The 24060-nt window shown below is 44.8% G+C and overlaps 2 protein-coding genes across 3 annotated transcripts; one reads left to right on the top strand and one right to left on the bottom strand.

The window, feature by feature from the left end:
- Nucleotides 1-18: 18 nt before the first annotated feature.
- Nucleotides 19-9789, top strand: HMGCS1 (3-hydroxy-3-methylglutaryl-CoA synthase 1). 2 transcript variants are annotated; one of them, XM_084505398.1, is made up of 10 exons: nucleotides 19-145; nucleotides 2873-3330; nucleotides 3661-3786; nucleotides 4290-4454; nucleotides 5145-5313; nucleotides 5449-5619; nucleotides 6346-6452; nucleotides 6797-6922; nucleotides 7453-7616; nucleotides 8018-9789. In XM_084505398.1, exons 2-10 carry the CDS (start codon nucleotides 2883-2885, stop codon nucleotides 8108-8110), a joined length of 1569 nt encoding a protein of 522 aa, XP_084361524.1. In that variant the 5' UTR covers nucleotides 19-145; nucleotides 2873-2882; the 3' UTR covers nucleotides 8111-9789. The 2 variants fall into 2 exon arrangements, with proteins under 2 accessions (XP_084361524.1, XP_084361523.1); XM_084505397.1 differs by lacking the exon at nucleotides 19-145 and adding an exon at nucleotides 2075-2094.
- On the bottom strand, nucleotides 9499-21950 carry NIM1K (NIM1 serine/threonine protein kinase). Its single transcript, XM_084505405.1, has 3 exons — nucleotides 21193-21950; nucleotides 14902-15170; nucleotides 9499-12210 (listed from the first exon to the last, which is right to left on the bottom strand). The coding sequence occupies exons 1-3, from the start codon at nucleotides 21482-21484 to the stop codon at nucleotides 11461-11463; spliced, it is 1311 nt and encodes a 436-aa protein (XP_084361531.1). The 5' UTR covers nucleotides 21485-21950; the 3' UTR covers nucleotides 9499-11460.
- Nucleotides 21951-24060: the final 2110 nt, after the last annotated feature.

Raw genomic sequence — 24060 nt, 5'->3', positions numbered from 1 at the left:
GAGGGCCGGAGCCCGGGCCGCGGGGCCGTTTAAAGGGGCCGCGCGCCGGCTGCCGCCGTTTCCTCTGGCCGGGCGGGCGGCACCGGGCAGCGGGCAGCGGGTACCGGGCAGCGGCAGCCACAGCCACAGCCATCGCCTCGCGCAGGTGAGCGGCCGTGGGGCGGCCGTGCGCGGCCACGGGGCGAGGCGCCGGTACCGGCACCGGGAGCGCGCGGCCGGTAACGGCCTCACCTCAGGAGCCACCTCAGGAGCGGCCGTGCCCGAGGGGGCCTGAGGGGAAGGCGCGGGGAGCTGGGGCCGGCCGCTTCTCACGGGTAACCGGTGATGGGAGCAGAGGGAAGGGGCTCAAGCTGCACCGGGGAGGTTCAGGTTGGAAATAGGAGATGTTTATTCCCAGAAGGAGCAGCCAGGCATCAAAATGGGCTGCCCAGGGAGGTGGCGGGGTCCCCGTCCCTGGGGGTGCTTAAGGAAAGGTTGGACGTGGTGCCTGGGGACATGGCTCAGTGGGTGACATTGGTGGTAGGGGGTGGTTGGAGCAGGTGGTCTCGGATCCCTTCCGACCCCAGCGATGCTGTGGCACTGTGAATAAAGGAGGGTGAACGCTGCCGGTTGTTGCGGGAGAACGCGTCTCTGCGTCTGGCAACGCCAAGGGGAAAGTTGTGTCTGGCTGGTGCTGCTCATTCATTCCCTGCGGAGCCCCAAGGGGGTGCGAAACAAAGCAGGTTCCTCGTTGCCTTACAGCGAAGCATCTCCAGCTCTCGGTTTTTAAAAGAAGTAGTGCTTTTGGGTAACGTTTCACTCTAACTATTGGACCAGGGGAACAAAAGGCTGCTTGTCTCAGGGCAGACAACTTCCATCATAACAAGTGACTTTCCGAAGGTGCTACACGTCCCATTTTCTTAAGTGACCAGAGTGGGCGTGTAAAGCAGCGTTGTACACTGTGGTGTAACCTGACAGCCCTGGCTGCTGCTACACCGGACGTATTTGGTGAGAATACATCAGAAATTACTTCCCTTTAGTTGTCTTCCACAAAAAGCTCTTGGGCAAGGGAACTGTGGCAAGCAGCATGTAATTAAATGCTGGTGTTGATCCGCAGGTCCTGTAACTGGCCAGCACTGAAGCAGAGTGCTTTCCTCAGAGCTCACCAATGATGCGAATCCCTCTGGCATACTGAGCTGTGCTCAGAATAAACACCCAATTAAAAGCCATTGTTCTGGGGCTGTGGCATGCCAAGCCCATGATATGCCATCATCTCATCTTGTGTGCTCATATGTAACTTAATTAAAACTGCAATCTCTGCTGCCTGGTAACCAGCGATGGGATGCGTGGCAATGGCACGGAGCTGTGCCGGGGAGGCTTGGGATGGGCGTGAGGAACAATTTCTTTGCCATGAGGGTGGCCGAGCACTGGGACGGGCTTCCTAGGGAGGTGGCTGGTGCCTGTCAGGGACACCTGGATAACAACACCCTCAGCATGCACTCGATAACTTTTGGCTAGCCCTGGCGTGGCCAGGCACTGGGGCTCAGTCATCCTTCTAGGTCCCTTCCAACTGAGATGCTCTGTCCTAAACTTAACCATCGCAGCCTCTCGCCAGCAGGATCGTGCCGGGCTCTGGGGTGTCACCATGACCGTGTCAGCGCCCCCACAGCTGGCTGTGCCATGCAGAGGGAGGAAGGGGTGCCTGTGCCATGGCATGCTGCTCCCCGAGCGGCTTTCTGTCCCTGGGCAGCTCGTGGCTGGCGCTGCTGGCGTTCATTCACCCTCCCCTCCTCACTGACGTGAGGCTGAAATGCAGCTCGGGGGGCTGCGAGCAGCACCCCCAGAAAGCCACGAAGCCCACAGCATGCCTGGGTGCCGCTCTGGGCGTCCTGTCCCTTATTAAAAAACAAATAAAAAAAAAAAAATAAGGCAGGGATGCGGGCGGGACGCGTGGCGCTGCCCGCAGCAGGGGCACGGGGCCGCCCGGGGTCACGCCGCGCGCGCTCCCGCGGCGCTGGGGACGGGAGCGGGTGCGCGCACGGCGCTCCCCCCCCCCCACCAACTCCTGCGCATGCGCCCTGGCCGTCAGCCGCCGGCCATGGGATTCCGCTGCGTGTGAGGGACGGGAGCGGGGCGGCGGGGACGGGGCGGGAGGGGACGGGACGGGACGGGAGGAGAAGGGGAAATAAAGGAGGGGAGGGCAGCGGCTGCCCCGCCGTGCGGCACCGGGGGGGTCCCGGTAACCTTGAGGCGGGTACGGGGGGGCGGCCGGCGGCGGCTGAGGGCCCGCCCCGCTGCCCGGGGGAGGAGCGCAGGGCCCGGGGTGCCCCTGGGGCGGGCAGAGCGGAGCCCGGCGTCGCTGTGGCACTTGTGGAGCGCCAAGGTAGAAGCGGGTTGGGAAGGCTGTGGCCTGTGTGTCGGCCGGGTTTATTCCTGAGTTGGGTGGTTCGTGGTCAGCAGCGATTTGAAAAGCGGTGCAGTGTGCCCAGCCTGCTCCTGTAGGATCGCGGCTCTGCTGGCACGTGGAAATAGGGTAATGGACAGGCTCGTTTCTCAGACGCTGAGCACTGCCATGGGTTTCGCTGCGCTGAAATAATTGATACTTAGTGATCGAGGCTTAAGCTAAATGTACCCGTCTCCAGTGCTGAGAATGAATTTTCAGTTAAAAGAACTTAATACAAAATGTTATACAATTGATAATGACGTTTTCGGTATTCTCAGACCAAAATCTCCAAGACTAGCCTTTTACAAATGAACTCATAAAATACCTAAAAATTATCCTTTTCCGTATACCTGCAGAAATTTAAAGTATATACACAGTAGGTCTCTAGAAACAGATGTGTATAAACGAGTTGTTTTTATGTTTTCCTTTTTTTCTTTTCTTTCCTTAAAGATCTGCCACAATGCCTGGGTCTCTTCCAGTGAACGTTGAATCCTGTTGGCCCAAAGATGTGGGAATTGTTGCACTAGAAATATATTTTCCCTCTCAGTATGTTGACCAGACAGAGCTGGAGAAGTATGATGGTGTGGATGCCGGCAAGTACACCATTGGGTTAGGCCAGTCGAAGATGGGGTTCTGCTCTGACCGTGAAGATATCAATTCCCTCAGCTTGACTGTGGTTCAGAAGCTTATGGAGAGGAACAGCCTCTCCTATGATTGTATTGGGAGATTAGAAGTTGGAACGGAGACAATAATTGATAAATCCAAATCTGTAAAGACTGTCCTGATGCAACTTTTTGAAGAATCTGGTAATACAGATGTAGAAGGAATCGACACCACGAATGCATGCTATGGAGGCACTGCTGCTCTTTTTAATGCGGTTAATTGGATTGAGTCCAGTTCTTGGGATGGTAAGTTCAGGGTATTTTCCTGCAAATTTACATCATTCTCTGTTGTTGGTTAATCTCTTATAATTACAGTGTCTATGCCTAACTGTATAAAATCCAGAGGATAAACTATATTAATTCTTTCTGAAGTCTTAAACATGCTGGGCATTTGCCACTAGTTAATTGCATGCAGAAGATGACAGCATGGATAATCATCACTGGTCTTTTCCTGCGAAATTCGGTAGCTGACAGGAAAGTGAAATGGTTTGAAGTAACCAAATCCCAAAAGTTGCTGATGGGTAGCGAAATCTAGATTCTTGGCTAACTCACATTGTTACTTTGGTGTTTTTACAGGGCGTTATGCACTTGTTGTCGCTGGAGACATTGCTGTGTATGCCGCTGGAAACGCCAGGCCAACAGGGGGAGCTGGTGCTGTTGCTATGCTCATTGGCCCAAATGCTCCTTTGATTTTTGAGAGAGGTGAGTCCTGTGAGAAAACAAACACCATTCAGCCAGATACTCGATCCATTCTGAAGCCTGCCCCCCTGTTTCTCTGGGTTGCTGGAGGGCTGGATTAACCCCCACTAATGTCAGAAGGTTGTCTCCTTTTGGCTACCTTGGCCAAGTCCCCCTATAGTACACAGCAAGAACCAATTAGAGGTGCTTCCATCTGTTTTGTACTAGGAGATTCTCCTGTGAAGTTGACAAAGTGTGGGCTAGAACTGAATAACAAAGCACTGCACTCTATTTTCAAGAAGAAATGACTTGTTAATGTGTTTGTGATGCTCAAGCCTACTGTACTTGAGTTGCAGGCAGTTGAGAACTGTGTGAAACATTACCTAGAAGGGCTTGAAGTGCTAAGAAAACCTGTCTGTCTGGGACCAAATATTCGCTACTTTCCACATTTGTGAAGTGATGTATTCAAACTGACTCACAGAAGCTGAATAGAATAATTTTCAATGTTGTCAAATTCTCTCCATCAGGACTGCGTGGAACCCACATGCAGCATGCCTATGACTTCTATAAGCCAGACATGGTCTCCGAATACCCTGTTGTTGATGGCAAACTGTCTATACAGTGCTACCTCAGTGCGTTAGATCGCTGCTATACTGTCTATCGCAACAAAATCCACGCCCAGTGGCAAAAGGGTATGTAGCCACAAATACTGGAACGTATAATTACACAAACAGCATGTTTTCAGGTTTTAGCATCCAATCTAAAGACTAGAGTACTGCCTCCCTTTTTGTGCTTGTGTTTTCTGAGGTGGTTGAAATGTTTGCTCTTCCCCCTAAAGAAACACGTTATTTCTGTACTGTTATAACTGAGTATCTGATGATCAATAAGGAGTAGTCTCTTCAGGCTTTTGTTGCGGCAATATAAATACCTTGCTTCAGAGTGTGTTGTTTTTCCCTCCCCCAAGGCTCTTAAAAAATATTGAGGTTAATATTTAAATACAAAGTGATGATATTTTATCCTCCCATGTTTAGTAGTTGCTTCACCCCTATTAAGAAGGATAGATTTGAAGATTAAATAGATCAAGCAGAGTATTTCTTATTTCAAAACACTCAGTAGAAATACTGGGTTTCTGTTAAGCTTATAGCTTTTTCTGCCAGAAGAATAAACATTGCTCAATGGTGCACAAGATCAGGAAGAAATTAATTTTTAAACAGAAGTTTTGTCAGCGTTTTAAATGAGTTTGCCAGGAAGAGTTAGTCCTGAGGTATTTTTTGTATGCTGACATGTTATGATGACTAAGTCGTGCCATCCCCCTGTTTTACTTTAATAGCTGAAGTGAGTACAAGTAATAAGTTGTGTTACATCTTTTCTGCCAATTCCAGAAGGAACAGACAGACGTTTCACCTTGAATGACTTTGGATTCATGATCTTTCATTCTCCCTACTGTAAACTGGTGCAGAAGAGTGTGGCTAGACTGCTGCTGAATGACTTTCTCAGTGACCAGAACCCAGAGACAGCAAGTGGCATTTTCAGTGGGCTGGAAGCTTTCAGGTGAGAACGGTTGCTTTCTTACTTGTTCAGATAGTCTTAATTTGGTAAACAAGCAAGATATTCTTCGTTTTCCTCTACCTATTACTGACCACTTTTTTTTTTTTTTTTCTTGCATTTATTTATTTTTTGTAATAGGGATATAAAACTTGAAGATACATATTTTGACAGAGATGTAGAAAAAGCTTTTATGAAAGCTAGTGCAGAGCTCTTCAATCAGAAAACCAAAGCTTCATTACTTGTGTCCAATCAGAATGGAAATATGTATACCCCTTCAGTCTACGGTTGCCTTGCCTCTCTTCTAGCCCAGTAAGTATAAAATTGGAAAACCAACCTCATAGCTTTTTATATGTAAGCACATAAAATGTTACAAAACTATTCCGCATACACAACTAGTTCAAGTGACAAGTGGATTCAAAGTTTGTGTCAGAAGCTAATCTAAAACACTGCTTACTGCCTTTCTAAGTAGGATCTTACTTGTAAGGTGGTGTACCTTTTCCCAACCTTTTCTCCCCTAACCTCCCCAAAAGACACTGCCATAGTAGGAAACAGAACCAGAATGCTTTCTGTGTTTCCCTGTAATAATAAAAGGAAAGTAATACATGTATTTACTGAACTTTTTTTTTTTTTTTTCCCATCACTGAGACTTAAAAAAGCATGCTAAATATGAATTAAACCACTCATCTTGGGTCTCTTTTATTGTTACTTTGCATTCCAAGATGTGATGTTTCATTTTAGGCTTTAGGACACTTAGGAATGAAAATTGGCCACCTTCTAGATGATCATATTCTGGGCATTTCTTTGCTCTTTGTTTTTGCGTAGGCAGCCTTGAAAATCATCTCATAACAGCAGTGTTTGAAATCTTGCTTTAAAAAGCCCTCATTTATGCGCATAGCATGCTAAATGTGCTGTCGTAGTTGATACAATCTGATGTCTGCTTTTTCTAAGCTAGCTGCACTTTCTGGTCTTTCTGGTTATTTAAAACTGGCATCTTGACTTAATTCTCAGCATAAAAGATTGTTGTTTGGTTTGCAGGTACTCTCCAGAGCATCTTGCAGGACAGAGAATTAGTGTGTTCTCATATGGCTCTGGTTTTGCTGCTACTCTGTATTCCATCAGAGTTACACAGGATGCCACTCCAGGTGAGTGAAACGAAGAGATGCTAATTAACTCCCTTGCACAGCTCACCTCTAAAAGCTTTGCTACATTACCCATCAGCCTAAGTAAACCTGTAGAACAGTGCTTAATGACAGTAACATTAAAGATGTTCCACCTCCAGGATATGTTTTAAGTAACTCTTTAGGCAAATAGATAATATTTTTCAAATGCTACAAGTGTTTTTCCTCAAGTAAATGGGAGTATTAATACCTAACTAGAAACTTTGCTTCTATAATGCAGAATATTTTGAATAGTCTTGCTATGCTAACATGCTAGTGTGCAGCTTTTGGCACTGGTGCAAATGGTACATGATGGGTTTATGTTGTAGGTTCTGCACTGGACAAAATAACTGCCAGCCTTTCTGATCTTAAAACAAGACTTGACTCAAGAAAATGTATTGCACCTGATGTCTTTGTTGAAAACATGAAGATCAGACAGGAAACTCATCACTTGGGTAAGAGCTTCATAAGCGTGTATCATAGAACCGTAATCATAGAATTGCAGAACGGTTTCGGTTGGAAGGGATCTTAAAGGTCATCTGATTCCAGCTCCCCTGCCATGGGCAGGGACACCTCCACTAGGTCAGAATGCCCTGTGCCCTGATCATCTTCATGGCCCTCCTCTGGACTTGCTCCAATAGGTCCATGTTGGTCCATGTCCTTTGTATGTTGGGGGCCCTAGAGCTAAACACAGTACTCTGGTATTCCAGTATTCCTAATCCTACAGCAAAATACTTAATTTGCACAGCTGTAATGATTTGGTTGTGTAACGAAGAGGATGTCCAACTCTTTCTACTTCCTTATAGCTTGTAAAGTGCTTTCCTGTAGCTCGTATTCATTGAAATGAAATGAAATGAAACCAAATGATATAATTTTTCCTGTCTTACTTCTAAACTACAACATGTAAAGGCCAGTGTTGAATCAAACTCTCACCAGGAACCAACTAACAGGATGTGTTTATTTTTTTTTATTTTTATTTTTGCAGCCAACTATATTCCACAGTGTTCTGTAGAAGATCTCTTTGAGGGAACATGGTACCTTGTGCGTGTGGATGAAAAACACAGAAGAACTTATGCACGACGCCCAATCATGGGTGATGGACCTCTGGAGGCAGGAGTTGAAGTTGTCCACCCAGGCATTGTTCATGAGGTGAACACTGTGCGCTCTTTTAAAGTTTGATGTAAATGGTGGAACGGTTTATGTGGTTGTCTTAGCATGTGCATGTATGGTAAAAGATGAAGGGATTTAACAAATTATTTTAAGTGCTTTGTTAAAATATGTAACATACAAGCCAGAAGTTTAAAAAAAAATAATGGATTTTTTTAAAGTACATTTTATCATAACAAGAATGAAACTGCACAAGAATGAAACAAGAAGAAACTGGCTGTTTTCACATGATCGCTTTGCATGAAGCATGACGGATGTGAATGACTTAAAACCAAGCCGTCCAGTGTAGCATGAATGTTGTTTGAGAGTTGGACTAGCCATGAAGTATTGAATGTACATGAACTAGAAAACTGTATTTAATGTCTTTTTTCCCTTCTTCTTAGCACATCCCAAGCCCTGCTAAGAAAGTGCCAAGAATCCCTGCAACAACAGAATCTGAAGGCGTTACTGTTGCCATTTCCAATGGGGAGCATTAAGATACCTCTGTGAGGTGGGGAATGGAAAAGGTGTGAGGGTAGGGTGAAAGAAAGGATTACAGTAGTACTGAAGTTGCATTGTACAGTAGTACTTACTTGGGGATGAAAAACCTTCAAACTCCTTGAAAGGATTTGTCTTAATGCAGTGTACTGATATTTATAGTATTTTCAGGACACTAAAATCATTAATATACTGGAGATAATAGGACTTGCTAGGGGCTTTGTGGATTCTTTAACATGTCTGAATTTTTTTAATTGCTGAGTAGTAGCTGCAGTCTATTACAAGGTCTTTATACATAGGAAAAAAAAGTGAATCTTCTGCTTGCTTCTTCCACGTAAAATGGCTTGAAACCTACACTTAAATTCTACTTGTATGCAAAAGTGCGTGGCAAAATAGTCCAAGCTTTTAATGTTAGGGTTCTCAGTGCCTTGACAGTAAGCAGTCAGTCTTCTGAATTCTGCACTTCTCTTGCCCTTTATCACCTTCCCTTTCTTCTCCCAGTCTACCTCTCCTCACCCCCTTTGCTTTGGAAAAGATACAGAACCAAGTAATGTTCATCACTGGAATAAAATCACTCTCCCCTATCAAAATAGTGGATCAAGGACCACAAGGCTGACAGTAACTAACAATGTTAGTTACCATGAGGTTCCACCTAAAACCCACTTTGTGCATTTTTTTTACCTGCCTTATAAATCACATTAGCCTGGGAGGACAGAGGAATGACAAGGGAGGTAGACTGTTGTTCTTCTAAAGAACAAAAAGAGGTATATTTCTTGGACTTACTGATTTGGCACTTTTCAGGATTATTTAACTATAACAAGTATTTAAAGCAGCAGAATTTTCAAATAAAACTTTTAGACATTATGGAGCTGTTTTAATTGGCAAACTAAGAAAGGGAGGAGGATCATTTTGTCTGGAACTCTGGCCTCTCACTGTTCTTTATATAATACATTTCTAAGAGACTATTTCTAACTTTGGATTTGGCTTTGTACTTTGAAGTCCTTCTCACTATTGGTGATGTCCTAGGAGTGGGGTCTTTTCTTTCTTTTTTTTTTTTTTTTTTTCCCCCAGTATGCAAGCTATCCATTTTTGCAAGTGGTAGATACACAGTTCTAATGGGGATTCCATTCTGGTAGCTTTTTAAAGCCCAGATTGGTAATGAACTATGACATGAGCCTTGTAAGCTTGTATTATATATTTAATTGAGCTAATGTACAGAATGATGTTTTGTTGAATTTTATTTCTTTGCTAATTCTGCAAAGCTACACTATCTCATATAAAGTAGCAAGAAATGATTCATCTGTTTAAATCATGATCTTTTTTTGTGTAACAAAGTGTTTGTATTATCTGTCACTCAGTAGGATTTGGTAACTTGCTGTATTTGTACAGTCAAGCCTTGGTGAAATAGATGTTTATTATAAATTGATGGATACTAATCTGTTTGTTCTGCTGAAAGTTACGGAACAATGATGCATGAAGATAGTGTTTGCAAGCATTTTGGTTTAGGTTGCCCTCATGAAACTTGTATTGGCACCAGAAAAAAAATTGCCATGGAACAAAGTCCATTGCTGGCAGTGGACAAGCCAAGAATTGAGCTACTGGCGCAGAAAGTTAACCACAGACCCTCACTGTCTGTGTGGCTGATCCTTTATTAAAATAAAGTTTGAGATATTTGAAACCTGCTGGAGTAGTGCTGACTTGTTGGGTTTTCAGGATGCCTTTTATCTTTAACAGGAAAGGGGAAACTGACCTTGTGAAAACCCAGAGTGTGGGGGTCGCAAACTGTGTGGGCCTCCTGGATCTTTCTCCTTGATATCATTTCATTACACAAATGGAAAGAAAGGGTTGTCGAGGCTGGTGGGAAATCACTATTTTAGGGCTGTGTTTCAAGATAACTTAAATGCTTTTGTATGGAAACTTTTTGTAGTGGAGGAATTCATTCCCAGCGTATATAATACAACCAATATTATTACTATCTTAGGAACAATGGTATCGCTTTATCTCCTCCTCACATACACAGTGAAAGGGGATCAGGTAAGCTTTGTGCTTACTTGGATCGTGTTGAGCACAGTTTTCCATGGGTGGCTTTTCAGAGTCATTCTGTTGCTCATTTATATTAATTACTCTTTTCAAGGTCAACGGATCATCTCATTGGTCCTAATAATAGATAAGGCATCCCGCCTTTATATTTGAGGACACCAGCTGTACCTCTCCAAACCTTGCATTGGTTTACCTGTCTTAACTAAAACCATACAGGCTCTGCCTGTCAGCATGGGCATTTCAGCTGTGTGTGTTCAAGAGGACAGCTAGTACCCATTTACATCGGAGCTGCTGGTTTTGCTGATCAAAATGCCTGATTAAAGCTGAAGGTAGGAGTACCTACGTCTTGGTGCCACTCAGAAAAATTGGAATTGTCAGGTTTCCAACTTCATGAATATCAAAATCATTTTTTCACCAGCCTCTGTTGCCAAACTACTGTGGCAGAAATTAGTACAAGCCTGAAATACTCAGTGTGAAAACACACCTTAGTGTCCACAGTGCTCAGCTTACCCTGGGATGCCCAGTGCTAGAGTGAGAATTTAAAAGTACTTGAGTTTTGGAGTATGCTTATGTTTGTTTCTTTATTGGAGCACAACTGGGTTCTAAACGGCTGTAGACTGTGAGAACCATACAAATACTGGAACATGTCAGAAGGTTAGATGGCAGCCCAACCAGTTATGCACTGAAAATTGCAGCCACATGTGCAGGGTTAGAGTAGCATATCTGAATTTGCCTTTCTGAATTTGACAAATCAAGAACCATCGTCAACAACAGCCTCGTCCTTTCTATAATTATTTTTTTTCTTTTTTAAAGCTCTAATTACATTTTATGTTTAATTTGCTGAATAATTTTTAAGAAGATGATTTTTTTTTTTTTTTTTTTTTTTTTAAGAATTTACAGTTGTTTGCAGATTGACTGTTCTCTGTGAAAACTGTTCTGATCTGCAGTGGTAGAGTTGTGTCAAGCTAAGGTAATTGTTTGAGAAGTCAATTGTAATGTGTGTGCTTAGAGATCTCCCAGGCCTCTTAAGGGCAGTACTATTTGATCTTTATTAAAAGATCACTCCTGCTATTTATCCCATACCTATTTTACCTGAGTTCTTGCACTGGCTAGACCATGTCTCTGCAGCAAAGGGAAAACCAAGCGCATTAGAGCTCTGCATTTGAGCACTTGAAGTTTGAACTGAGAAATACAAAGGAGATGAGGCATATTTGGTTTACTTAAAAGTTACAAAAAATGTTAACACCAAATCTTGTGAAAAGTGAATAAAACCCTTTGTTAAGTGTGCAGAGTGTGCCCGCAGTGCAGTTTACAAAATAGAACACAGCTTCGATGTGTACTTTATCCCACTGTAAGAGTTGATTCCTTTCTTGAAGTCTTGTTCTTTAGGATCTGGACAGGACATTATAGGGACGCATTCAAGCGCCCTTTTCTTCTGTACTTTGTGTAAAACAATTCTGTAGACGCCTGTTATTGAGCTGCGCGCATCTCTTCCCCGGTTATTTTGAATGTGTTCTTCTGTGATTCCCAGATCTTTAAGAGTGTTTTTCACTTCAATTTCTTCCTCTTTGAGCGTACTGATCTCAGACAAATACTTTGGATCCAGTTTAAATGGCTGTAAAGGCTTAGGGTATTGTATCCCCTGCATCCATTCACTGTTCATAATAAGTTTGACAGAGTATCGTTCTGTTGGTACTGGCTGAAGGACTCCTTTTATCAGTTTCTGGCAAGGCTCTGAGAGGGAGGCAGGCAAGCTGTATGTCCCTTCAAGAATGCACTTTTTCAGTTTGGCCACTGTATCTGCTCGAAATGGCATGATACCTGTCATCATGAAGTACAACAGGATTCCTAGCGCCCAGATGTCGACATAAACGCCGACGTAGTTTTCATCTCGGAAGAGTTCAGGGGCAGCATAAGGAGGGGAACCGCAGAAAGTATTTAAAGTTTCATCTCTTTTACTGATGGTGCTGAATCCAAAGTCTCCCACCTTAACACAGGTGTTACTGGTGTAGAAAACGTTTTCTGCTTTTAAGTCCCGGTGAATGATATTATTCTCATGCTATAGAACAAGAAGAAAATACAGTATTAGCTTGTTCATAGGGAAGTTCCCAAGTGACTACCCCCTATCATTGATTAATTGCCACACAGGGGAAAGAATTGCCTATCTCAGACAAAGTGAGAAGTATGCATTACTAGCAAATTGAAAAGCTAAAATTGTTAACTAAGTCTAACAATTCTCTACTGCTAAGGAAGCAGCACAGTACCTGGAGGAGACGGAAAGAAGGATGTCATTTTAGAAAATTTGTTAACAAGAGATTGCTGTCCTTAAAAATATTTTTATTAAGTAGATTTGTGATGGCATTGTGGCTATCCCTGCATGTATAGATACCTTCATGTGCAAAATGTTTTATTTTTTCAGGGTTCAGAACACTTTTGAAATTACTACATTTCTGTAATGATGTAAGTAACAAAAACAATTTATTTTTAAATGATGCCATTTTTGCATCTGTTCTGAGCACACGGACTTGTGAACAGAAAGCTTGTAGTTCATGAAGATCATAAAGGGAATGTGAACAGACAAAATAAGAAAGCTGCTATAATTCTGTTGTGTGATCCAATATCCTGTGAATAACTGGTCATGGCAAGAGAAAAGGATCACAAACTTGTGCCTTGGAATATTTCACACCCTTATAGGACACTGAGTTCAGTGGTGTCTTCTAGTTTTAGAAATCTATAGTAAATAGACTGCAACTTGTACCTTTTTTCATCAGAAATGCCAGTAGCTGCCAAGCACTCAAATCGAATTTGCTCTGCTGAGTGGACACAGACCTGTCTTGATTAGGTAAGGGCTTAACTTCATCGCTGAAATAACTAGGAAGAATGGAAGTGCTTTTTGCTCTTTACCCTTAGAGGTGAGAAGCTGCACATGGATCTGGAGGCAATAGGGAAATCCTTCAATATCCCCTTCTGTGTCCCACACTTCTAAAACTGTCATTAGTAACAACCAGGGGATCCTCAGTCCTCATCTATGAGGGATGAGATGGGATACAGGTATCCTGAATTTAATAGATTAGCAAAAGTAACATGTTTTTAGCAGAAGATTGTGTGCATGAGTGAAGAGGTTGGCCAAGTTGGTAGTCTGGGTTTAATGCTAAGAAATAGATGTGATCTTTAAAGTAAGGTCTGGTGTCTTTGGATAAGGTGTTGAAGCTAATCCATCATTTAAAGAACATCTCATCATTCTGTCAAAATACATTTAAAAAAAAGACATATTCTTTATATATTCTGTAAGCAGTTTGCAGCATGTTTTTAGATGCCTGACCTGGAAATAAATACCCTTGCCTGTGATGACTTGGCTTTCAAAGCCCAAGTGAGTTACGTGGCAGGAGAGGAGGCACCAGAGGGCACCCTGTGCCAACCTTAACAAGTCTTAGGTTTACTTCTCAAATACAGAAGAGTTTTCTATTGTTTTTGTGCTGTAGTTACTAAGCAAGGTTCCGAGGAGGTTGTACTGGGAGTAGTTAATTACCCTCTTCTGCCCTTGTAGGATGCTTTGTGTTCTACAAATTGCATCATTCTAAATCCAGTTGCAGTAATGAAGACTAGGCAAGAGGAAGTGACTTGCTAGGGGTTAAGATCACAGATTGTACCTAAGTGAGGACCAGGAATTAACTGTCTTAATTGCCAGTCTCCCACATTCATTAATAAGCAAGTTGGGTGTTTGCAATACCTAGCACACTTTCTCTGGAATGCTTTCTGCCTGCAGAAGAGTGATGCTAAGTTTTGAAATATCTGGAGGGAAGAAACTGAGCTTTGTTACATGGTACCTACGGCAACATAGGAGAATGCTGTTACTAAATACATGGTTCTACCCACCAAATGCTCTTATTTCATTTTCCTCCCAAAAGCTGTCAACAGAGGGGCAATAACTTGGGGTGGATGTGAAAGTTCTCTTGGGTATATTTCATAGAATCACAGAATATCCTGAGTTGGAAGGGACCCTAAAGGATCATCAAACCCCACTCCTGGCTCCACACAGGACTACACCAAAGTCAGACCCCGTGTCTGAGAGCGCTGTCCAAACACTTCTTGAACTCTGTCAGGCTCGGTGCCATGCCCACTGCCCTGGGGAGCCTGTCCCAGTGCCCGACCACCCTCTGGGTGCAGACCCTTTCCCTAACCCCCAGCCTGACCCTCCCCTGTCCCAGCTCCATGCCGTTCCCTCAGGTCCTGTCACTGTCCCCAGAGAGCAGAGCTCAGCGCCTGCCCCTCCGCTCCCCTCGTGAGGGAGCTGCAGGCCGCCATGAGGCCTCCCCTCAGCCTGCTCTGCTCTGGGCTGAACAAACCAAGGGACCTCAGCTGCTCCTCAAGCATCTTGTCCTTCAGATCCTTCACGTTCTCCATAGCCCTTGTTTGGATGCTTTCTAATAGTTTTCTGTCCTTCTTATATTGTGGTGTCCCAAACCACACGCAGTTCTGGAGGCAGCACAGAGCAGGACAATCCCTTCCCTTAACCAGCTAGCAGTGACATGCCTGATGTACCCCAGGGTACAGCTGGCCCTCCTGGCTGCCAGGGTATACAGAACTTTAGGACAGCTCTTCTCTAGTTTGTTTTTTTTTTTTTTTGCTGTTCAGAGATACAGGCCTGAAATATTGGTAATAGTAAACCTACTACTTGGAAAAACAAAAGGTATATCCACAAATTCTGCCAAGTAGTAAGGAACAGCGTGCCTGTGGAAGAGCAACTTACCATGTGCTTCACAGCAGAGACAATCTGGGAGAAGATAATTTTACACTCTGTTTCTAATAGCTTCCCTTCTGTAGTGATTTTAGTGAAGAGCTCCCCACCTCCTGCATACTCCATCACCAGGTGCAGTTTTGAGAGCGTCTCCACCACTTCATACAGTCTGATGATATTTGGGTGGTGCAGTTTTTCCATGTTGGATATCTCACGAGACAGCAAACGTTGAGTCTTCTGGTCTAGTTTTGTCTTGTCCAAAATCTTAATAGCTACTTTCTCTGAAAAGAAAAATGCTTTTCCGTGTTAACCCAACAAGTGCAAACGGTAACACTCTGTGTGTACAATAGTGTTTGGTTATGTAACTGCAGTGAAATTTCGCCTATGATGAATACAAGATAAGCTACAGCAGCCTCCTAAGCCCTGTCATCCTTCACACACACCCATGTTCCTTTCTGATCTCCAGCATCCTACTCACAGCTGGTATAGCTAGAGGCTGGGAGCGTACTGCAAGTGCTAATCAAATCATCTGCTGTGTTCCATGGCTATCAAGCTAGTATGTGTCTGATGACCACAATTACATCATCTATGTCAGGTGCCTAACCTAGGCGTTGCAGCTTTCAGAACAGAAGTCTGGCCCCAAGTCAGAGAGATGGGAAGCTGGTATTGCTGCTCTCTGCTGCCTGGAAAGAAGTGGGCAGCTGCGAGTCTCATCCTGGTGTTACAGTGACCAGTGGGTATGCTGCCTTCCTGGGACACAGACTGATCCTGCAAAGCCCCTAAGACTGGGTGGATAATGTGTCTCCCTCCTCAGCTTGCTGCTCACTATGATGTTAAAGTCTGTGCTCTCGCTTTTCGATATTAGCTCAGTGCTGTTCAGATGAATTAGGTGTGTTACGCACAAGAGCCTGATTCTTCCAGACTAATGGAGGTGTTGAATTTAGGTGGTTTGTTTCATAGCTGACACAATACTCAGAGGTAATTTAGGGACTTTGAATATAGCCCTGCAAGCTTGTAACAGAAAGATGTGCTTAAGTTGGTGTGACTTACAGAACGGTGGCCTAATGTCTTATCCCATATCCCCACAAATTCTCAGTTACCAAAATCAGTGTTGCAGAGGTTTGTCTTTCTCAGGATAGCTGAGCCAGTTTTTCCAACGTGTTCATGCATGAGTAGTTCTTGGTACTGCACAGAATACAGGAAAAGTACAATTTTATGTCTGTATAGCACAGTGGGCCATGAATTCACACCACAGATAGACTTTACACTAGGGAAGTAAACAAAACAGTGAAGTAGAGTAAACTGCAGGGATCCTGTAAGACAGCAAACGTGTCTTGTGCTGTCCTGGTAATGCAAAGCCGTGGTTAAGTTCTGTGTGTTTCTGGAGCTTATCTGCAGTGAAGCTGGGGTCACAAAACACTCATACACATACGCAGCTGCACTGTATCAACAGGGAAGCTCCAACAGATCAATCAGAATTGCCCTTAGGTTTCTGTCTTAAACTGGTGGGCCATGCCTCTCGCAGTTGGTACCTGAAGGATTACTCTGGTTACGATAGGTTTACAGTGCCTTTGTGTAACTTAGCAAGACAGCAAAATTAAACTGGAGCAGGGCAGGTAAAACAACTGTCTGTTCTTGGAAAGAAGCACTTCTAGCTGACCATTCACAGATTTAGACTAATAACTTTTATTGAATCTTTTAGAAAAGAACTTCACCTTGCTTTCTAGCACACAGGGGCAAATAAAAAAAAAAATCTGTATTGCTTATTTGTTGCTTTAAGAGAAGAGTGACAAGGAAGGAAAACAAAAAATGTTTTAGAATCCTCTTCTTACACCACCACGTATCAGGACCAAGGTCATTTAAATCTACATCATTGCATTTATGTATGCGTGATATTTAAGAAAACCAGATGGCCTCAATTGTAAAACAAAACAAAACAAAACAAAACAAAAAAACTTATTTTCCTTCTTAAACTGCCTCAAAAACAAACAAGCAAAAAACAAAACAAAACAAAACAAAACAAAAAAAAAAAACAAGAAAAACAAAACAGAACAAAAAACCAAACTTGGTTTACAAATCATCTATTATCCTTGCATGGTAGCAGTTCAAACAGAAGGGCATTTTCAGTAGGCAATTTATTTACCAAAATTAAATAAAAAAAAAATTAAATACTTATACTATTTAAATAAAAAAATACTATTTAAATAAAAAAAATAAATACTGAAATTAATTAGCAAAAGATTTTGATTGATCATATGCAGGGTATATTGAGGTTTTGAAAAGACCTATCTGAAATCTCAGTGAAGAACAGAGATTAAACGAAGGTTGAGAAATTATTTCAGGAAGAAGTGGTGTATGCTATGCTGGCAAAAGGAAACAAAAACAGAACTGACCTGAAATAGCTTAAAAACAAAGTAGGTGACTGGCTAGTCCTGCCCTTGCAATTGCTGCTTCACAGCAGACAAACTTTTTAACAGCTGTAAGTTTGGGGTGTTCTCAGTTGTATACATTCAGCTCTGCTCTCATACATGTGAAATAAAGATCACAGAGTGATTAGGAATCTAACTGTGCTCAACAAGCAACTCAGCAGGCATCTGGAGAAAATCCCTGCCAAAATTCAGGTTAATAACATGGGCAAGGCTCCTGAAAAAAGAAAAAAAAAAAAAGCACAAAAGATTTTCCTGCATCTGCTAAGCAAGCAAGACAACCCTTGTGAGAGAAACAAGGTTCTTCGTCAAGTACAGTCCTGCAGTTTTTTCCTGTCTTGGAAACTTTTCTAGGTATCCTGCTGGAACAGAACTCACAGGCTACAGAACAGCACACGTGTAATTACTTGCTACAAAAGCTGATTTTAGTAAAGAACAAAATGGTTTCCTTTCCCAATATGGGGTGAACTGTCAGGAGGAGGAAGATGCTTGGAACCTGCCACTGCAACAATTTCTGAACACCTGAATGTTCCCCCGCCAAATACACATGCCTGTCCCTACCTCAGGAACCCAAACAGCAGTCTTAATAATGAAGCCTGTTTAATTTACATCTCAGCCAAGAAAAAGACTTGTACTCATTAGCACTGTGCGGACACATCAGCTCATTAACAACACAACAGTGCACAGCTGCTGGAAAAAAATAACTCCTCTTCCAAAGGGTGTGCATGTGTGCGTGCCTGTGCACGGGTGTGTGCATGCACACGTTCCTGGTCTCCCATCCCTACAGTGTATTCTGTGAGGACACTTGGATGTGCACAAGTCGATGGGGCCGGATGGGATCCACCCAAGGGTACTGAGGGAACTGGCAGAGGAGCTGGCCAAGCCATTTCCCATCATTTATCAGCAGTCCTGGCGATCGGGGGAGGTCCCAGTTGACTGGCGGCTAGCAAACGTGACGCCCATCTACAAGAAGGGCCGGAGGGCAGACCCGGGAAACTACAGGCCTGTCAGTTTGACCTCAGTGCCAGGGAAGCTCATGGAGCAGATCCTCCTGAGAGTCATCATGCAGCACTTGCAGGGCAAGCAGGCGATCAGGCCCAGTCAGCATGGGTTTATGAAAGGCAGGTCCTGCTTGACGAACCTGATCTCCTTCTATGACAAAGTGACGCGCTGGCTGGATGAGGGAAAGGGTGTGGATGTGGTCTACCTTGACTTCAGCAAGGCTTTTGACACCGTCTCACACAGCATTCTCCTCAAGAAACTGGCTGCTCTTGGCTTGGACTGGCGCACGCTTCGTTGGGTTAGAAACTGGCTGGATAGCCAGGCCCAAAGAGTCGTGGTGAATGGAGCCAAGTCCAGTTGGAGGCCAGTCACTAGTGGTGTCCCCCAGGGCTCGGTGCTGGGGCCGGTCCTCTTTAATATCTTCATCGATGATCTGGACGAGGGCATCGAGTGCACCCTCAGTAAGTTTGCAGATGACACCAAGTTAGGTGCGTGTGTCGATCTGCTTGAGGGTAGGAAAGCTCTGCAGGAGGATCTGGATAGGCTGCACCAATGGGCTGAGGTCAACTGCATGAAGTTCAACAAGGCCAAGTGCTGGGTCCTGCACCTGGGGCGCAATAACCCCAAGCAGAGCTACAGGCTGGGAGATGAGTGGTTGGAGAGCTGCCAGGCAGAGAAGGACCTGGGAGTGATGGTGGATAGTTGGCTGAATATGAGCCAGCAGTGTGCTCAGGTGGCCAAGAAGGCCAACGGCATCCTGGCTTGTGTCAAACAGTGTGACCAGCAGGGCTAGGGAGGTGATCGTCCCCCTGTACTCAGCTCTGGTGAGGCTGCACCTCGAGTACTGTGTTCAGTTTTGGGCCCCTCGCTACAAGAAGGACATGGAGGTGCTTGAGCGGGTGCAGAGAAGGGCGACGAAGCTGGTGAGGGGCCTGGAGAACAAGTCCTACGAGGAGCAGCTGAGGGAGCTGGGCTTGTTCAGCCTGGAGAAGAGGAGGCTCAGGGGCGACCTTATCGCTCTCTATAGGTACCTCAAGGGAGGCTGTAGCGAGGTGGGGGTTGGTCTGTTCTCCCACGTGCCTGGTGACAGGACGAGGGGGAATGGGCTTAAGTTGAGCCAGGGGAGTTTTAGGTTAGATGTTAGGAAGAACTTCTTCACTGAAAGGGTTGTGAGGCACTGGAACAGGCTGCCCAGGGAAGTGGTGGAGTCACCATCCTTGGAAGTCTTCAAAAGACGTTTAGATGTAGAGCTTAGGGAAATGGTTTAGTGGGGACTGCTAGCGTTAGGTCAGAGGTTGGACTTGATGATCCTGAGGTCTCTTCCAGCCTGGAAATTCTGTGATTCTGTGATTCTGTGACAAATGAGCTCGCAGGCAGAGATGAGCAAGAAGGGTATTTCCCCATCATCCCTTCTTCCTCAACAGCACTGCAAACTTAGTATCAAAAAATTAAATCTTTGCCCAGTGAACATTATAACCCAAAAAGCTACTAACAACAAAAGAAAAATAATTTTAGAGATTTCTGGTGAAAAGCAAACTTCTCAAGGGAGAAAAAAGAAATGTCTTCAGTTTTGGTATTTAGTTTGCTCAATCTCACTCTGCTCACTGAAGTTCAGAAATTTCCAATCAGCCCTACACACATTCTAAAGCAACCTAAGTTCAACAGGTGAAAGGTTTATCCAGCTCCGATTTATCTTTCCATCAGTGTTCCTCCTGTGCACGGTGCAGGAGCAGCATTTCCGTCAGCAGCAGGCAGAAGCAGCTTTCTCAGGAAGGAAAAAAATCACTGAGCATAAACCAAACAACTCGCTGTGGTCCAAGTACAATGGTGATGCCTCCCTGAAAAAAGCAAACCAAAAAAAGCCACACCCAGATAAACCAACCCTTAGCCTTAAGCAGGCTTGAATTTTGGGGAAAAAATACCACCAGTTGTCCACTTTGCTCCCAGTGCAACAACAGTATTGTAACTGGGCTAAACGTGAGCTTCCAGACCTCTGCATCTTGCCTGAAGGAGGTGGTCAGCAAAAATAACAACTGATAACAAGGAATGAGGGCTTTGGGGAATACCTTGTTCTCTCAGCCTTAAGGTGATGCAGGGAAGGAGAAACAATTGAATTGAAAAGGAAAGACAGAACAGAAGATATTAATGTACATGGGGAAAACGAGAACAGTTTCTCATATTGTCACTGCAGAATAAACTGGGTAGCTGAAGACAAGTTCTGAGTTATACCTGTAACTGAAATGTTTGCTGCAGCTACCTTGCTTTTCTAGCTCCCCCAAGAAGCAGCTTATGCAGTGCATTTCTGTACTTAGAAAAACAATTGGCAGTTCAACACAGCTTTCTATCCAGGTTTGGCTGTAGCAAAGCTTGTCCTCCTGCGTCTGCTCAGCCCGCACCTACATACCCTGTCCCAGCTTCCTATATGAATGCACTACCTGCAAAAGTCAGCAAAAACAACACTTCTCACCAAAACTACTGTTACTGAGTGAAAGCCTCAGCCATGCCAGTAAATTTTGCTGTGAAACAAATTGGAAGCCTTGCTCAGTGGGGCTGTGGGCAGCCCTGAGCTGGGCAGGGCTGACAGCAGGAGGAGTGTTTGCAGGAAGGAGGTGCGGCACTGTGAGGATAACTCCCCCAAATGCACAGACAACTTCGCCACTCTGATAAAATGTTTCTGTCTGCCTGTCATGGATAAAGGCTGCTCCAAGCTAAGCGTTCACCCCTGTGCCTGCTTACAGAGCCACACAACCAAAAAGGCACGTACAACCTGCATGTGTATTTAAGGCTCAGGCAGCATCTTCTTCCCGAAAAGGCCCATCTGTGTACACACTGAACTAGGGCGCACAGAAACCACGACCCACACAGCAGTGCCTACCTTTGGTCAGGGAATGAATTCCAAGTTTCACCTGTGAGAAATTCCCACTTCCTATTTCTCCTCTGACTCGATAGAAGCCAATTCTCTTTCCCAAGGTTAATTCTTTCACCACTTTTTCATTCTGGGACATATCCTGCATCAGTTTCTCAAATGGGGTCAGCCTCTGCTGGCTGCCCTCTTCGTCTCCTCCACAGCACTCCTCACGCCCGTAGTCCTCTCCGCTGTCCTCACGATTCCACCTGGCATAGCGGTGTTTCCCAAGACCTCCTCCATTCACATATCCTGTTGTCATAGTCTGTAGGGTGATCACTTCCCCATTTAACAAAACGCCTCAATAAGCAGTTTAATGAAGTGAAATAATTCTCATGAATATACAATCCCACATGTAATAGACACGGTGACAAACAGAAGGAAAAAAAAAAAAAAAAAAAAAAAAAAAGCTGCTTATCAAAAGTCCAAAGACGAGTCTGGAAATTACCTTAAAAACAAATCATCTGTAGTTACATGTTGCAATTTTGTCCAAAACTGGGGACAAAAATTGAAGCTATTTATGTCCATCTCCCACTAACAGATTTACCGTGTCAGGATCTCCCATCTACAAGGTAAAAGAGGCTTTGCAATTAAAACAGTAAGCTTTGTGCACAACAGTGGCGAGTTGCTCACGTTCTATATAGTACCTTTGACACAAATGCAAAATATTTGACACAAATTTTCAGGCTTTAGCTCGCTGCTTTGAAAACTAACTTGATAGAAAAAGGTCAAACAAATAGCTGATTAACTGCCCTGAATAAACCCAGATGCTTCCAGTTCATTTTGAATAGCTGACCTTAAGAGCGTAGCTCTTGACTCTGGTACCAGTCCAAAAGCTGAACGCAGGGTTTTATTTTGATTCATTCTTCAGCCTGCGAGCTTGTCACCGTGCCTTGGAAATGACTGCCTCGAAACCTTGCTGTAAATAGGCTGTTGCTCCTCTGTTTCCTTCCCATCGCTGGTTTAACAAAGCAACTGATCTTGGAAGATGACAGGAGAAGCATAATCTGTGCACCAGGCAAAAGAAATGCTGCGCCTCAGTATCACCGGAGTCACATGGCAGGACAATACAGGATTAGGTAACTGCAATGTCACTTTAACCCGCCTTTATTTAGATGAGCTTTCTTTAACGCCTTGAGCCTTCTCAAATTTTTGCCAGACGCATGGTGTTCCTAAGCAGACAGATGAAGAAAGTCATTAAAACCTTTACATAACAGCCATGCACCTCACTGAACGAGAGCACACCGTGCATCATTTTACCAGTTTAACTCAATTTGTTTGGCAGCACACGTAAAGATGCCCTTACCCTGAATGCACAAGCCACCACTTATCTTTAAAACAGTACAGCATTTTTTTCTCCTTTACCCTTGAAAAATAGGAGTTGATCAGCAATTGCTAATCATGCAAACACATCCTTTTGGGGTGGGGAGCTGGGCCTGACGGCTCTGCAGCACTGCCAGCAGTGGCAAAGCTTGCCTCTCCTGCTCCCAGCCTGCAGCATAGCATGAGTGATGGGCACAGGAGACACCCCACTGCTGTCGTACGAGGATTGATTGGGCTCGGAGGGAGCATTGCACCAGTAATTCCACATGTGGAGCACCTACGGCACCACGATGAAAGAGGATCCTGGCTTGTATCAGGAACAGTGTGACCAGCAGGGCTAGGGAGGTGATCGTCCCCCTGTACTCAGCTCTGGTGAGGCCGCACCTCGAGTACTGTGTTCAGTTTTGGGCTCCTCGCTACAAGAAGGACATCGAGGTGCTTGAGCGGGTGCAGAGAAGGGCAACAAAGCTGGTGAGGGGCCTGGAGAACAAGTCCTACGAGGAGCGGCTGAGGGAGCTGGGCTTGTTCAGCCTGGAGAAGAGGAGGCTCAGGGGCGACCTTATCGCTCTCTATGGGTACCTCAAGGGAGGCTGTAGCGAGGTGGGGGTTGGCCTGTTCTCCCACGTGCCTGGTGACAGGACGAGGGGGAATGGGCTTAAGTTGAGCCAGGGGAGTTTTAGGTTAGATGTTAGGAAGAACTTCTTCACTGAAAGGGTTGTGAGGCACTGGAACAGGCTGCCCAGGGAAGTGGTGGAGTCACCATCCCTGGAAGTCTTCAAAAGACGTTTAGATGTAGAGCTTAGGGATATGGTTTAGTGGGGACTGCTAGCGTTAGGTCAGAGGTTGGACTCGATGACCTTGAGGTCTCTTCCAGCCTGGAAATTCTGTGAATTCTGTGATTCTGTGATCTGCGACAGTGCCAGGTGGAGCTGGTCTCCAAACCACAACAGGAGGAGGAGAGGCCCAAGGCACCACAGAAGGGTAAAGAAAAAGGAAGCTGACATCTGTCATTAAATGGGACCTAGAGCAGCAAGAAAGCATTCGCCTGCTCCTGTTACACAGCACTCTGCGGCGAAGACTGGAAAGAGTGTCTCTGCTTCAAGCTCGCCACCCTGAAATGCACACACGTGGTGTCCCCTCACCTTCCCGTGCTCTGGCTGCAAGGACAAAGAGCCTCTGGGCTGCTCCTTGCCTTCAGAGCACCCTTCAGAGGGCTCTCCTCCCCGAGGTGAAGGATGCTGCTTGCTGCCTGCCTGGCCCCGCAACACGCTTACCCCTGGCGGAGCTCGCAACTGCAGCAGAGCAAGAAGTGTGTGTTTTGTGATGTGCCTTCGGACTCCTCTTACTCTTTTTCAAAGATTTGGCTCCTGTTTGAAGGTTACAGCTGCAAGAGAGAAGGCCGTTTTCATGGCTGACGATAAATGTGTAAAATAGTAATATATAATCAGTTTGGTCTGGGGCCATGGAAAGCTGTCAGATCACCAGAAATGAGTGCAGAGAAAAAGGCTGGGAAGC

Source organism: Aythya ferina (assembly GCF_964211825.1).
Source record: "Aythya ferina genome assembly, chromosome: Z".
NCBI lineage: Eukaryota > Metazoa > Chordata > Aves > Anseriformes > Anatidae > Aythya > Aythya ferina.
The sequence above is the reverse complement of the archived record's forward strand: the minus strand, read 5'-3'. Positions and strand labels throughout refer to the sequence as shown.

What these genes read in the sequence shown, in the direction of transcription:
- NIM1K (XM_084505405.1), bottom strand. Translation starts at nt 21,484, where the DNA reads ATGACAACAGGATATGTGAATGGAGGAGGTCTTGGGAAACACCGCTAT. An exon ending in AATTCATTCCCTGACCAAAG is followed by an intron (nt 15,171 to 21,192) that starts GTAGGCACTGCT and finishes TTTTCTTTTCAG; the next exon opens with AGAAAGTAGCTATTAAGATT. An exon ending in TCTCTGCTGTGAAGCACATG is followed by an intron (nt 12,211 to 14,901) that starts GTAAGTTGCTCT and finishes CTTGTTCTATAG; the next exon opens with CATGAGAATAATATCATTCA.
- HMGCS1 (XM_084505397.1), top strand. An exon ending in TCCTTTGATTTTTGAGAGAG is followed by an intron (nt 3,787 to 4,289) that starts GTGAGTCCTGTG and finishes TCTCTCCATCAG; the next exon opens with GACTGCGTGGAACCCACATG. An exon ending in AGTGGGCTGGAAGCTTTCAG is followed by an intron (nt 5,314 to 5,448) that starts GTGAGAACGGTT and finishes TTTTTGTAATAG; the next exon opens with GGATATAAAACTTGAAGATA.